This window comes from Cebidichthys violaceus, unplaced genomic scaffold (assembly GCF_023349555.1).
Source record: "Cebidichthys violaceus isolate CVI_PGR_0920_01 unplaced genomic scaffold, fCebVio1.0.p SCAF_9, whole genome shotgun sequence".
Lineage (NCBI taxonomy): Eukaryota > Metazoa > Chordata > Actinopteri > Perciformes > Stichaeidae > Cebidichthys > Cebidichthys violaceus.
In genome coordinates, this window is record NW_027176975.1 from 3,401,742 (window position 1) to 3,417,201 (window position 15,460).

General features: G+C 47.2%; 1 protein-coding gene across 1 annotated transcript; it reads right to left on the reverse strand.

Annotated features, from left to right (window-relative positions):
• Positions 1-4,550: 4,550 nt before the first annotated feature.
• Positions 4,551-10,148, reverse strand: adra2b (adrenoceptor alpha 2B). The gene is made up of 2 exons (XM_068703868.1): positions 9,184-10,148; positions 4,551-8,980 (listed from the first exon to the last, which is right to left on the reverse strand). Exon 2 carries the CDS (start codon positions 8,943-8,945, stop codon positions 7,362-7,364), a length of 1,584 nt encoding a protein of 527 aa, XP_068559969.1. The 5' UTR covers positions 8,946-8,980; positions 9,184-10,148; the 3' UTR covers positions 4,551-7,361.
• Positions 10,149-15,460: the final 5,312 nt, after the last annotated feature.

Here is a 15,460-nt window from a genome sequence, read left to right on the forward strand (position 1 = left end):
CTTATAAAAGAGGTAGAAAGATAATCTCTGTGTGTCGAGTTCTTTGTCTGGTGACCTCATTCTTTGGTTCTCAAAGTGGGCTAAAAAACACATTAACACTTTTTCTTTTTAAACTGCAGAGAAAAACTTTCCAAACCCTAAGAGAGAATAAAAAAAACAAACAAGGATTGAATGTTAAGACTGTGTTAAGAAATAAATGCCTCTTTCTCTGGATGCTCTCCTGCTGTTAGTCACATGGAGCCCTTCATCCACACTGACGATGAGAGGCCGACCGTCACTGAACATCCAACTAGGCTTGAATGAATTTTCTTGTTTGGCGCGCTCGCTTATAACGTTTCTCGCCAAGATCAGAGGACTAATATCACGCTCACTGTGGGATAAATACGAAGCTGGAAGAGACAGTTAGCTTAGCTTAGCACACCCGACAGCTGTGGCTCCGTCCAAAAAGGTAAAATAATCTGCCTCTAAAGCTCAGTAATTAACACATTATATTGTGTTTGCTTAATCCTATGCAAAAAAAAGAGTACAAACATCAATTTTGGCTTTTTTGAGGCTGACAACAAAACTCCCGGAGTTTCACCGACTCCGGCCAGGAACACATGACGCCCCGTGAAAAACCGCGACTCGTAAGGGGATTTGGTTTTTCGGCTACTGGCTGTAGCTTCAGGCAGATGTGAGAGCCGTATCAATCTTCTCATCTGACTCTCAGCAAGAAAGAAAAATGATTCAGCAGCGATTTGTTGACGCAGCTGCCGATTTGTGTGAATAAATCGGCAGCTGCATCCATGGTGGTAGCGGTTTCACAACTACCTTTAAGTGTGATTCCGAACGACACTTTCCCGCACTTCACTGAAACAGATTTGCTGCATCAATGCGGAAGGAGTCCCAGACCGTGCACATAAAAACACACACAAAAAAGAAAGAAGAATGCAACGTGGGGAGAACAGCGGTCCATTATATTGAATGAAATTTGCCTTGTGATTGTTTTGTAATGGAAACTGTGTCAGTCGAGTCAGGCCAATTTTCTTTATGCAGCCCTGTATAACAAACCGCTGTTAAACGGTGGATCAGGAGGGACGTCAAGCAGCGTCCAGGTGTCGCCTTACCGCCAGAGCCGGAGACTCACCGCCTCCTCCTCCTCCTCCTCCTCCTCCTCCTCCTCCTCCTCCTCCTCCTCCCCCGTTGGGTCCAATCGTCAGCCCACTGTGCTGCTGTGAGGCTCAGAAAGGACACGACACTTGCACATCCACCCGACACATCCGGTTCGCCTTAGTGCGCCAAAAATGACACACACACACACACACACACACACACACACACACACACACACACATACGGAAACTCATACTGTATGTCAACAAACATCCTTCCTGTTGCAATCGCAAGAACTTTTCTCTTCTCTTGGTCAGCCACACTCACACACACACACACACACACACACACACACACACATAGTCCACTCTAGAAAGATTTCAGTGTTAACATTTTTCAACAAGACTAATGTGTCACTGATTACTGTGGATTACTAAATTAATTATAGCGCTGCTGACGCTTTAGCTGAAAATGACAGCTTTAATCTTGTTTGTTTTGTTGTCGTCTGCGATGGTGTGTGTGTGTGTGTGTGTGTGTGTGTGTGTGTGTGCGCCCATGTGACAGCCTGTGTGGCCATATACAGTACGTGTGTGTGTGTGTGTGTGTGTGTGTGAGCGTGTGTGTGCCGATATACATAAGTGCGTATCTGTTTGTGCGGTTGAGTGTTAGTCACATGTTTCTCTATTTTAGGCTGGAGTTTGTTTCTCATTGTGTGTACTTTGATTTGGTGTGTGTGTGTGTGTGTGTGTGTGTGTGTGTGTGTGTGTGTGTGTGCGCTCTGACTTTTTGTTTGTTTGTATTTGCCTCAGCGTGTGTGCGCGCGCATGTGCAAAGAGTATGTGCATGCATGTCTGTGTGTCAAAATGAACTTTGTGACCTTTCCATGATGGCCTCGCTAAATAAAGACACAGCCTCCCCACCCACCCACCCACCCACCCACCACCACCACTCTCTCTTCATATTGGGCGACCTTGCTTGTGAGTTGTGCACAACTGCACATGATCTCCTTGGTTGGGTGTCGATCCGTCATTTGTCCGTTTGAGTACTTTTCGATCGGACGGTTCAGCTCTGCTCTGGATTCCCCTCAGAGCTCTGGCTGAGCTCTGGGTTTGTTTTCTCCCTAAGAAACAAAGCACTAATAGAGTTATTACAGCAGGGCCTGATGCTCCCCCATGATAGTAATGTGACAATTTGGCCTCGCGATTGTTGTCCTTACCAACACCAGGAGGCACAATAACGCATCACTGTTTATGTCCATGAAAAACATGAAAGTAATTGTGTCCACAGGGGGACGCGGAAATGAGCCTCATTCCGAATTCAGCGGTGTCTGAAAGTCATCACACTTCCAGCTGTGAAAACGGACCGGCTTTCACTTTTTGACACGTCTTTTGTGCGTCAATTAGTGAACTATTGTTATTTTGTGGTTTTTTTTTTTTTTGTAATCTGGTTTATTCGAGCTCACGCACTCACTGCACTTGTGAGGACTCTCGTCGTAGCGATGCTCTCTCTCTCTCTCAGCCAGTGCCATAAAAACCTCTCTCACTGGAGGAGACTGACCAGACTTTATACCCATTCCTTCCATGCATTTGGTTTGATGTAAACTTAATGTTTGGAGCAATTCGTGATATTGTAACTCCGTCCAGTTCAATTCAATACAGCTATAGTCATCCCTGCAAGGGCTCTTTAAAGCTCTATCTAACTTATTTTGGCGTATTAGCGGTTGAAGCCGGAAGGAATAAATAGTCAAGTCGTCCACATAGAAGAGGAGAAGAAAAACACCGTTAGTCACAAAAGTAAAACAATCAAATGCAACCTTATATGAATATCCGATAACATTTACACAGCCAGCAATGACGGTGAACTCGCTAAGACGCAGTCAGGAAGGTTAAATATGTATTGTTGACTGTATGTGGTGTACGCACAAACCTGTGCTAATTGCGTACTTGTGGGACCCCCGGTAGGAGCATTACCGGAGGACCAGGTAAACAACAAACAAACTGCATGCCCAACCCAGAACTCCTTAACCACATCTTTGAAGAAAACACCCGTATTTTTCTCACACCACCAAGGCTTCAAGCTCGATTTGGTCCTCCCAAAGGTAGAACTGCACACACACACACACACACACACACACACACACACACACACACACACACACACACACACACACACACACACACACACACACATAAACTGTTGAGCACCAATACATTAAACAGCCACACTTCTAAAGCGATTGTAATCATAATTGCCCCGCGCCCCCTAAAAATGACGTTTCTTATCACACAAAGTGCATTTTAATGCCTCCACCTCCGTGCGCTCCGACTCTCGTTTCTCATCCTGCCTCTTGGGCGTTTTTTCAACCGCCAAATTACAGAGTGAAGAAAATCTATCTGCCGTCAGAACGTCCAGGAGATTGGAAATGGAAAAAAAAAAAAAATAAAAAACGCCGGGACGCCCTCCAAACACATACATATTCATACCGCCGAAATGCCACATCCGTCATAAACTCCACAATGAGCGTTGAGCTTTGCGCGCGCAATTTCTTCTCAAGGCTACTCCAGTGTGGAAATAAGAGGCTAATGAGTATGTTGGGCCTCACGCTGACTCTCCGGAGGGTCCAGTACCACCGGGTCAGGCCTGCTTTATATTCCAGCTGAGGCTATAGAGAAGGAGCAGCGTACGGACTCTATAAGGTCTCTATGTTGGCCATCATTTTATATGTGTGTGTGTGTGTGTGTGTGTGTGTGTGTGTGAGAAGAAAAAGCAGGACAGAGAGGCTTAATTCAGTGCTCAGAAATCCCCAGCCTGCCCATCAACATAAATCAATTACAATTCACGGTGGGCCCGCTGACCTCAAATATAACAAGCTGTCACTACAAATGTATGTGTGTGTGTGTGTGTGTGTGTGTGTGTGTGTGTGTGTGTGGGGTTGCCTACGTGTGGATTGAGTCCGCTTCATGACTTGAATACAGTATGTGACACTCAGTGCAGAAGGAGACATTCAATATGTGTGTGTGTGTGTGTGTGTGTGTGTGTGTGTGTGTGTGTGCGTGTGCATGTGTGCATATGTGATATTTGGCAACATGCTCCAACCCCTTATGGACTTCCTCTGTGTTTGTTGGCAGCAGGCGACATGCTGCTGCAGCCTACTTCTCATGTGTCCCTCTGTGGTAGGACATTCTTCCAATGAACATCTTGAACTGCCATCAGCGATCAATGTAGCAGGCTATTTCCTGAAGTTGCGTTGCCGTTCGCGGGCTAAGAGTTGCTTTGGATTGCGCTTGGGTTCACCGTGTGTATGCTGGGAAACCAAAACATGATTCTGTTAAGACTCTCGTGACACTAACTTTGTTTAATTCTCTTCCCGGAAAAATCTTTCTCCCTCATCCCTGATGTCGCATCATGTGAAAAAAATAAAAAAAAAGATATGAAAGGAACGAGCCCGGTGGAATGACTCATGCTTTTTGAAGTTGCTTTATTTTTTTCCGAACTGGAGAGGGTTTGATGACAGATGGGGGGGGGGGGCAGTAGATTGCAAAAGCTCAGACCGTGCAGTTTGGTCCAAACGCAGTACAGGAGAAGAGACAATACAGGCGAGAGGACGTGATAGAGAGGCGGATTACTGCATCCGTCACCTGTAAGCCATAAGTCATTCTTAATATAATAAACAAAGCAGCAATCTCAACACATAAAGCCATGGTGGGGAAGGGGGTGGGGAAGGGGGTGGGGGGGGATTTGAGCAGCATTGCAACTCAGATTTATTGGAATCGGCCATGAATTGATGGCCTCTGTTGCCGTAGCTGTTGAGAGGAAAACAACCGGTTGTATTTGTGCGCGGAGCTCTTGCTCTCGGCCATTTTGCTTTTGTCAGTCATTGGAGCATCTCCGTGTGGTTTGGATTGTAAGCCTCAATGTCCCGCAAAATATCATCCGACTGGAAAAAAGTTGGCTACGGGCCGCCGTTGGGACTTTTTCCGTGTTCGATTACTTCTTCGGGAAAAAGATTCGCCAGCAGCTCGATATATAGATTGTACATCCACGAATGTGCTTGAGTCTCTGATTGAACCTTTTATTTATTTTGTCTTCTTAACCGTGCTATAACTAGATGACACAAAATGGCAAAACGTTGCATTGTAGTCTCTGCATTATGCACAGAACTCAAAGTTCCCGTTCCTTCGGTTCAACACCCCCCCCCCCCCCCAACCTCCACAAAGAAAGAGCTCCACGGCATGAAGTCCATTTTGTTTCTTATTCAAGGTGTGACAGAATCTGTACAGTGTTCTCGCTCTTTGATATCTGTTCCACTTTTTCTTTTTTCTTTTTTCACTTTCAGAATAAAAGCACAGTATAACTGAACAATAAATAGGTAACGGACAGAAAAGACAACAACAAAAAAAATCGTTTTTTTGAAATAAATAATACAGGGTTTTCAAACATTGCCTCCCGTCACAGGTCACAAGGCCACGCCCCCCTAAAATACAAAGCGATGCTTTCGTTAAAGCGGACACGGAGGCGGGCTGGTGTCCTGCGAGGCTCCTTGGTCCCCTTAAACAGACCCTTCGGTTCGGAGACACATGTCCGTGCCGAGCGATCTGTCCGTCAAGTAGAAACATCCACAAAGGGAATGCCTGCACCAGGACGTCTGGACTCCATTCTTATATATCAACGTTACAGTAGATCTGTAGCGCACAGCAGCCGGAAGGAGGCACTGTCACTCTCTACAGGAAAACACCAAAGTCAACACGCACACATGCACACACACACATACAGGTCAGCAGTATTAGACAATCAGTGAATTGAAGTGTCGCTGCTGACAGCCCTTGTCCCATTGAGTCGATAAGCCGGTGTGCTGTTCACATACACAGACACATGTTTTTTTGTTTTTTTTTTGACAGAGAGTCTCGGTCTCATGGTGAGAAAAACACAAACGCACCATTCATACTCTCAGCCTCTCGGCTATGAACCCAGTGCGCCACGTGGAGGCCCACCGCAGGCGCCGATGTGCCAGAGGCGTCGGTGAAGAGTGACTCAGCCCAACATGGCTCTCGCAGTGAACCCCGTGTGGGCGCAATCAGGGCCAACGTTACACATCCATAAGTGCAATTGTTCGTCTACATGCAGGCGATGTAAATGTCAACCCTGCTTCATCGGGTTTTCGGGAAAACAATGTTGAATAAGAAGAAGTCTTTTTTAGTTGTTTTTTTGTTTCAGTCTTGGATACAACCTGTGAAGCACGTTCAAGAGGCTTAACAACAGTTTTCTCTTAAATGTCCAAATACTGAGTTCATTAGGAGTCCAGTCCAGTGTGATAGTCCGGGTAAAGTTTAAAACAAAAAAAAAAGCAGGAAATAGCCTAGCTAGGAGGATGAGGAGGGTCCTCTTTCTCTTTTTGAAAAGTCCAAAGTCTTATTGTGTCTTTCACGAAAGGCCGAAAAGCCCAAGAGTGTCATTACAAACAACCTGAGTGTCCCGATGGAGGCTGTGTGACGATGTGCCGGCCCTCCTCATGAAAGTTCAGCTGTTCACTTTCATCCATGCGATCCCATCTGAAATCGTCAACAACCTTGTTGTTGAGATCAAAAAATCGAGGGAACATATTGTTTGCCACGTGGCTTTTGGCAAATTAAGACTTGAGAAGTCACTGCTAACTTTGTATGTGCCCCCCCCCCCCCACCCTTGTGCTCTGTATTGGTGGATAAAATGTCCCCAGGCTCACAGGGATCTAAGGTCACTTTTCCTTCTTCGTACTAGTTTTTCCTTCCCCCATTGGTCCATAAATATTATACATTAAACTGTATTCTAATTCAGGAGTTCATTCTCAGTGGGGGTTTTTTTTTGTCTTGCGTCATCTTTCTGCACCAGGGTTATCCGTTGTCAAAAATGTGATCTGGAGATAAAACTTTGCAATCAAAGTCTTATCAGGGACGCTGAAGTGCTGAGCAGTGAAGTGTCTCGACTCCCATGTCCTGTTGTCACCCCACACCCTGTAAAAACCTGTGTGTGTGTGTGTGTGTGTGTGTGTGTGTGTGTGTGTGTGTGTGCTGCAAGCTGCCATTTCACAGTCACAATTGTCTGTTTCGCACACACTGTGGCTTGTAAAAAAAAAAAAAGAGTCTCTCAGTTCAGCCCTTTGAGTGTTCTGAAAAATGGAATTTTTTTTTCATATGCCTCAGAAATTGCGTGTTTTGTTGTTGTTGTTGTTGTTGTTGTTGTGTGTGCGTGTCTGTGCGTGTCAGTGCGTGTCTGCTAAACAGCGGGCTTGTCTGCTAAAAGAAAGTACCCTTGGTGCTTCTGCACAGTATCTTTTTGAAGGCCTTTCTGAAGTCTTTGTTGAAGATGGTGTATATGACCGGGTTGAGCGAGGAGTTGCAGTAGCCGATCCAGAAGAAAAACGTGAAGAGGGGCTCGGGGATGGCGCACGTCTCCGGGCACACCGCCTGCAGGGAGTAGGAGAAGAAGAACGGGAACCAGCACACCACGAAGACGCCGATGACCACCGCCAGGACGAACGTGAAACGCTTCTCCCGGTTGACCATCGCTTTGCGCCTCGCCGCCCCGGGGTTGTTGTCCGTTTTGGACTTCCTCCCCGGCACCAGCCGCGCCCCCTTCGAGGTGGCGATCATGTCCCGGTAGCGCTTGACCGAGGCCGGGGAGTGGACCCCGCCCGGTGACCCCGGCATGCTGGCGCTGCCTCGGCCTCCCCCCTGGCTGTGCTCCATGTCGCTCTCCGAGCTCGAGCTGTCGCCGTTGTTGTTGTCAGCTTTCTTCCACCCCTGCCGCTTGCCCTTCTTCCCCTTCTCGTTAGTCTTGGCAGGGGCGAGCTGGGGCGCGGGGAAGGGGGGGCTAGAGGGCCCGTGGGGAGAGGTGTCATGGGAGCTCGTGAGAGGGGTCATGGCGAGAGAAGGGGACGGGGGTTGCAGGAGGTTATTGGAGGTGGGATTCTGGGTGGTCTGCGTGTCTCCTGGGTGAGGGGAAAGGGTGATGGCGAGGGTGGGGGGTCTGGCGTTGGAGGTCTTGTTGCATGACGGGGGCGTGCTCTCCTCGTCCTCCTTCCCGTTGGCCTCGACGCGTCGCGGGGGCTGGCTCGGCGTGGCGGAGCCCACCCCGTCCTTCCGGGGCTCTCCCGGCGGGCAGCGCGTCCTCTGCTTGGCGATCTGGTAGATTCTCACGTAGACCAGGATCATGATGAGGCACGGCGCGAAGAAGGAGCCGATGGTGGAGTAGAGGATGTACCAGCGCTCGTCGTTCAGCCGGCACTGGGGCCCCCTCTCGCTGCCCTCCTCCCCTCCCTCGCTTTTGTTCAGCGAGAGCAGGGGCGGGAAGGAGATGGTGGCGGAGATGAGCCACACCACCACGATGGCGGCTTTGATGCGCTTGGGGGTCCGCTGGCGGCCGTACGTCACCCGGGAAATCGACAGGTAGCGGTCCAGCGAGATGGCGCACAGGTGCACGATGGAGGAGGTGCAAAAGAGCACGTCCAGCGCCAGGTAGATCTCGCACCACAGGGATTTGAAGTACCAGTAGCCGAGCAGCTCGTTGGCCAGGGAGAAGGGGATGATGAGCGTGGCCACCAGAATGTCCGCGGCGGCCAGAGACACCAGGAACAGATTCTGCGGACCCCGGAGAGCCCGGCTGGTCAGGACCGCGATGATGACCATGATGTTGCCCACGATGGTGAAGAGGACCATCAAGGTTATGGCAGTGGCGAAGGCCGCCGTGGCTTCGGGGGAGTACGGGGCGAGCTTCACGATGCTCTGGTTGCAGGGCGCGGAGGCTCCGGTGCTGCTCACGCTGCTGCTGTTCCAGCCGCTCAGCTCCATGGAGCAGCTGTTCTCCAGAACCGAGGCCATGCTGGGAGAAGCTTTTTTTTTTTTTTTCCACGAGTCTTTACAGAATACAAAAAAAAAACGAACAACAAAACATGTTTGGTCACTAAATAAAATGCGTCTCCAAAATGAATGTCACCTCTACGGGTGTTTAATAAATCATGAGATTATCATACATGGAGTGTGCGCAATAAAACACAGCGTTTGCATTTTTAAATAATATTCGTGATTATAATGAGGTATAATTTTGTGTGGTATTTACCTCAGTTGCTCTCGTTTTGTCCCTGTGTCGTTGCCAAACGGTAGCTCTCTTGCATCCTCCACGGCAGCTCCGTCAAGTCCATTTTAAGCACGCAAACCAGTCCTGGGTAATGCGTCAAGACGCGGATCACTGCTTTTCTATTCAAAAAAGAACGTCACTTCGTAGAACAGATGCCCCCAGCCACTCACACAAAAAAAGTAGTGTCTCCCGCGCACCGACCTTTGCAGAGTTACAAAAGGGGAAAAAAAAGCCCGAAAAACTCTGTTTTTGCGCACGAAGTTTGATCCTTTCTCCTCCCCTTCTCAGTGGAGTAATGGCTATCTTAAAGGTGGGGGGGATTCAGATAATACAAATGTAATTTAGGGTCATTTATAGCGGAGCGGCATTGAATACAAGAGATCGGATGAGAGTAAATAATCCCGACCCCTGTGCGATCTCCGTGCGTCCTCGTTTGGAGACGCGCGCTTAAGCGACAGTAGCATCTGAACAGCGAACGCGGGGCGGCTCAGATAAAGTGGAATAAAGTCACTGCGCGATATTTACAGCGAACGAGCAGGTGCTGATGTCTCCCCACCTTCCCTCCTGCGAAGGATGGGTCTGACCGGGTTGGCAGCGTCTCCGGTCCGTCGACCCAAAACAGAAAGATCGAAGTTAAAAAAAACACAACCTCGAGCTCTCTAGCTCTGCGCGCGGGGGACGGATGCGCACTTCGAAACGCGTTTGCCTTCCTCGGCGGTGGAACGAGCCCTTCGCGGAGCTGCTTCAGTCCGCGCGTCTCGGGAGCCGTCTCCGGTCTCCTTGGGGCTCCTGTCTCCTCAGAAGTTCAACCGGGATACCAAGAAACAGCCGCTCCGCCGGCGCACACATCACGGGCGTCCTCGCGGAGGCGCAGCATCATTTTCACTCGTGACTTCGCGACGGAATCTAATGAGTGGGGTGCCTCCCCATCTCCCGCTCGCGCTTCGTTTTTTAGACCCGGTGATGTCACCGTGGAGCTGTGGGCGTCATGGGATCCTTATTTTCTCTCTCCCTGCAGCCCTCCCCCCCCTCTCTCTCTCTCCCTCCTTACTGCTGACATTAAATGCATACCCAACCAACGCAGTTCTTTTAGAAATGGCTCGTTGGGTTGCGCCGCCTCGATCAATTAACTCCACGGGACGCTGCGGTGTCCAGCTGAGTGCTGAGCCGAAGCCATCTGCTCTACAGGAAACATCCCAGGGACTCCTGCACTTTTAATAAAGCTACTGTGTACTATTGTTGACTTTGTAAGAGAACAAAACACATTAATATATGTGCTCTGAGCCTACTTATATATTTCAGTTATGAGTTATTAAACAAACTGTTGAACTTGGAATCTAAAACTATATATATATATATATATATAACAAGGGTTTGTTCAAGATTCAAGGTTCCATTCATTGTCATCTTGCAACACAACGAAAAGCAGTTTGTATTCTTATTTTGTTCCATAAGAAAAATACACATAAAAACATAACTCACAGCCTGATTCATGGAACATTTAATCCCCACAAACACGAGACGAACATGTATTATTTATGGCTGTTGACAGTGTTTTCTGATTTATGGAGATATCCAGAGATATATTTGACTCTAATGTGTCAACATGGCTTTATCCAATTAGTGTTCTGCAAATGTATGCATATTATTTGATCAGATAATGCAGCATTTGCATATTTGAACACGAAACTTGTGGAGAACTTGGAATACAGAAACAATAACGGTCTTAATGTAAACATGGGGAGGTTTCAGTGAGCGCTTCAGACACGTGTTTCACCCCGGTCACCTGAAGTGGCCTCCCCTTGCCTCAAAGAGGGACTCCATTTCCAAGTTGTGAAAAAAGTAGTCCCAGTAGTAAAAAGTGCACAAACGCGACGTTTTCTATAAAGCGGAAGCTCTCATTTTGATAAATCACCCCCTTCGGGAGATCTTAAATTATAGATGCGTTTAACTGCATGCCGGTCAGATTTCACAAAGAAACTGGTGATTACAACCGTCGCATAAAACGCGGCCGTAAAAAGCGAAATCACTTCCTTGCGACATAATTAAGTCGCCTCGTGCTCAGCTTCCTCTCGCCTTCGCTGCTGGTGAAATGCACCGCGTTACCTCGCGCCTCTGCTCACTGTGCAAGCTGCGAGGGGGCCAAGAGGCCGGGGGCCAAGAGGCCAGTTGGTGCGCGCTTTCTGCGCTCATGCATTTACATCATCACTTATATTACCCCCCCCAAAAAAAATAAAACACACAGCCGAAACACAGACATCCGCTCCGATCATTGTTGCCGCCTACCTGAGATCAAGTGCTCCATTGTTCAATTATCGAGCGGCAACCTGCGTCACGCAGCCGCCTCAACTGCGCCATAAACTATACATAGCAGCGGAGTCAGTCCGGTTTAAAAGCGGGTAGGTGGCCTCTCTGCGATGCAAAATTCACGCAAACAAACGGCACGCACTCGCCAGCCTACACACGCACGCACACACAACGTTATGAATGGCGTGTGAGTGGGTGGTCCTGTTTACTTGTTCTTTATTCTTTTTTATTTGTGTGTGTGTGTAGTGCGCCCCACGCATCGCCGCTTTAATGAGAGACAAACACAGCCAGCCGCCTCGTGGAAGTACAATCGGGAGCCCTGCTCTCTTAATTGTGTGACCCCCCCCCCATCAGCAGCCAATAATGGCTTGTGCATTTTCTGCTCCACGCTACACATTCTAAATATAAAAAGGGACAAAGAGAATAAAGCTTTTAGTGCACTTCAATCAAGTGTCTCCGTGTCCACGGGCGATCCGCGCTTAGTAACGCGCTGCAACATGCGTTCCGGGGGAGAGGGGTGTGTGACGGATGCCGGGGGGGGGGTTATGGACACCGGGCATCGCACGAGGCGTTTCGGGGGCGCAGTACGCCGCTCCTGAAAGTGCGTGCTGTGTAAGAGCAACGTGGTAGGCAGACGTGCACGCGCGCACGGATCACGCACAGTGGATCAGTAATTGTTGCCTCTCCTTGGGAAAACTTTTTGTGTGTGTGTGTGTGTGTGTGTGTGTGTGTGTGTGTGTGTGTGTGTGTGTGTGTGTGTGTGTTGTTTTCACTTTAACACATCGTGACGTTTCTCTGCGCTGTGAGATTTAACACAGCAAAGACCACGAGAAGATGTCTTGTCTTTTTAAAAGATAAGTGCAGGTCAGCACATTATGGTTCAGATCCAAATCAATTACAGCACACTGCCTGCCCCTTCGGATGCTTTTATAGTAATACCTTATTAATAACGTTATTGGCTCCTGCTGTTTCAGGTTATACGGTTGAGCACAAAGGCCTTTTTTTACCTACTTGCAACCATTTGTCACAAGTTGCATTTGACTATGAGCTGTGATTTCCTCGTCTCAGTATTTGGGTGGTTGTAGAGGCCTTCACAAGTTAGAAGTACTCACAATGAAAACACAAATATTGGACAAAATATCCGCAGTAGAATGTGTTTTCTTCCTTTGGTTTTATATCAGTGAGGGTCCTCAGATAAAGCATCGCAAGTGTGTGTGTGTGTGTGTGTGTGTGTGTGTGTGTGTGTGTGTGTGTGTGTGTGTGTGTGTAACCTGCAAATAATTACAGCGAGCTCTCCCAGATGGTCACACTGTCATTTTCCTCCATTTGCAATGATGACAACTGCCGGCTGTGTGTGTGTGTGTGTGTGTGTGTGTGTGTGTGTGTGTGTGTGTGTGTGTTATATCACCACATTGTAATTCCCCCGTTAACAATATCAGACATATTGCTCATATGATCTGTCGGCAGTGTTCTGCGACTGGGATTACTTGTTTGAGTGACACAGTCTTCAGCTGTGAAAAGCAAATACTCTAAGTGTGGTCGCTGTGCAAAGCCCCTACACACACACACACACACACACACACACACACACACACACACACACACACACACAGCCCAATGTAACGTGATCGATTGTGACACCCAATGGTTCCAGTCTGTTTCCATTAGGGAGCCGGGCTGACTGAAAAGGAAATTAATGCCACAAACAAGATGAGAGAGACGTTTAAATGAAAGGAGGTGGAAGAGTCTGCTTCCAGTGATAAATAAATGACAGAGTGATATGATAGGTGTGTGTGTGTGTGTGTGTGTGTGTGTGTGTATGTGTGTGTGTGTGTGTGTGTGTGAGAGAGAGAGAGATGTGGTATTTTTTTCTGTTATCTCTGTCACTAAAAGGCCCACCACAGTTATCAAACAGTCTGCTGGCGTCATCTGCTGGGTGCTTTGGAACCACCTTGGTTTCCGGTCGTTTCAACAAGCTGCCACTAGAGAGCGCTGTCTCACCACAAACCAATGTCCCGTAGTGTCGGTAGTGCTGTTTACGTGATAATACAGGTTGTGTTCTGGCAGATGTTTTTCATTTTGAAAGTAGCTGCATTGGTGGAAGAAGCACTCCGATCTTAAATACACCATGTACACATACACAATAACTAAATACATTCATGTGTTCCTGTCAAAAACACCTACTTCATGTGAAAGAACAGAGGTATTATGAGTAGAATTTAAGTAAAAGAACTCATATGACTATAGATTACTGTAACAGATTGTCAGTTCTGATGCATGAATGCAGCATTTTACCGCTGGAGCTGGTTGGGGCGGAGCTAATTATAACTTTTGTACTGGTTCCCACCATAGGGGGTTTGAGCCTCTTCCCAAAGGTCACAAAACAAATCTGGCAACACAAATCATTTATTGGATTTTGGATCATATTGGATGATTTTACCTCTTTTTGGCCTCAAGCAGTTATTCTAATGAGCCATCTGAGACATTTAGAGGAGAAGTCACACTTTACTACTCAAAGACGTCTGTCCCACGAATAGACAACGCGTTGTGTTTTATTTTGTAAAGGTCAAATCTTAATCTGAAAAGCAACTGGTGCATAAGCGGTGGAAAAAGTACACTATGTATAGTATAAAGTAGCATCAAAAAAAATACATGTACACAAGTAAAGTACCTTGAAAATGTACTGTATAAAGATGAATTTAGGTACTTTCCACCACCCGTACAGTCTGATGCACTAAAAGCATCCTAATATCTATTTATAGTCTCCCTTTCCTTCTTCCTGTTTGATTTTTATGACTTTTATGACCATGTTTGCACAGCGTGGCTCACAGTTGATGGATATTGCACAGACTAGTGTAGATGTATTTTCCTATCATAGACAACCTTTATATAACTGAACAGGTTTCTTTTAATATAAATATATATATATATATATATATATATATATATATATGTAAAACAGACGAGAGGCAACAAAATGCAATTGAAGGCCACGTTCGATACAAACATCTGTGAGAATGAGTCAGCGTTTATGCATATGCTTCACATGACGTAACCCCTGAATGTGACCGTGAGAGTCTAAACCAACACGAACCAGAGGAGCGAACCTTCTTCTTCTGGGTCTTCATGAAAGGTGCGTTTCTCTGCTGCGTGACCGGAAAACTGCGCGTAACGGAAGGAAGAAGTCGAGTGAATGTGCAGCAATGCTTGCGTACATTCTGGGCGATGGAGACTTCTGAACGAGGGGAAGTGGATTATTTTAGCCACGGCTGTGACAACAGCGTGGGTGGCATAATGAGCACTATACCGCTTTAGAGAACTACGTAGTGGAGGCAGCTGGTCTCTAATGCAGCGGTCCTTCTTTGTCATCTCTGCCCATTAGGGTTACATTGTAGAGTTTGCTGCATTTCGCTTATACTGTTCATCATAAAACACATAAGTCAATGTTATTAAATAGTGTGCTGTGGATTGAGTGGACATTCATGGGAGGGAGACGTCCCCTCGTGATGACATGAGATGAATGAACTGCGATGTTCTCGTTGGTTCATCTGATAAACGCCATGTTTTGAACATCAGCGTGGAGGTAATGAGCAGGAGTGTTCCACAATATGAGGAACCAGCATTTGGTGTGACAATTGACCAAAGTTGAGCAAGTGGATGTGGAATTAATGCCGGTGGTTGTTGAGGTCAAAAAAAAAACAGGACTTCAGACTGTGAAACCCGTTCTCTGTGGATAATCCTCCAAAACACTCAATGCAGTGCTTTTCTACAGAGCGCCGCAAACATGTGAACGTTTGTAATGGAGACCAATGTATCGACTGCATATAAGACGTGAGACGTGAGTCACATATGTATGAAATAAGTAGACAGAGTAAACAGACCCGGTGTGTTCTCCAGCATGTTTTTATTTTAGTGGTAAAAAAAAAAAAAATCCCCCTAAAAACAGCAGGAA

Bases quoted from the DNA above. Each gene is read 5' to 3' on its own strand.
- adra2b (XM_068703868.1), bottom strand. From the start codon at position 8,945: ATGGCCTCGGTTCTGGAGAACAGCTGCTCCATGGAGCTGAGCGGCTGG.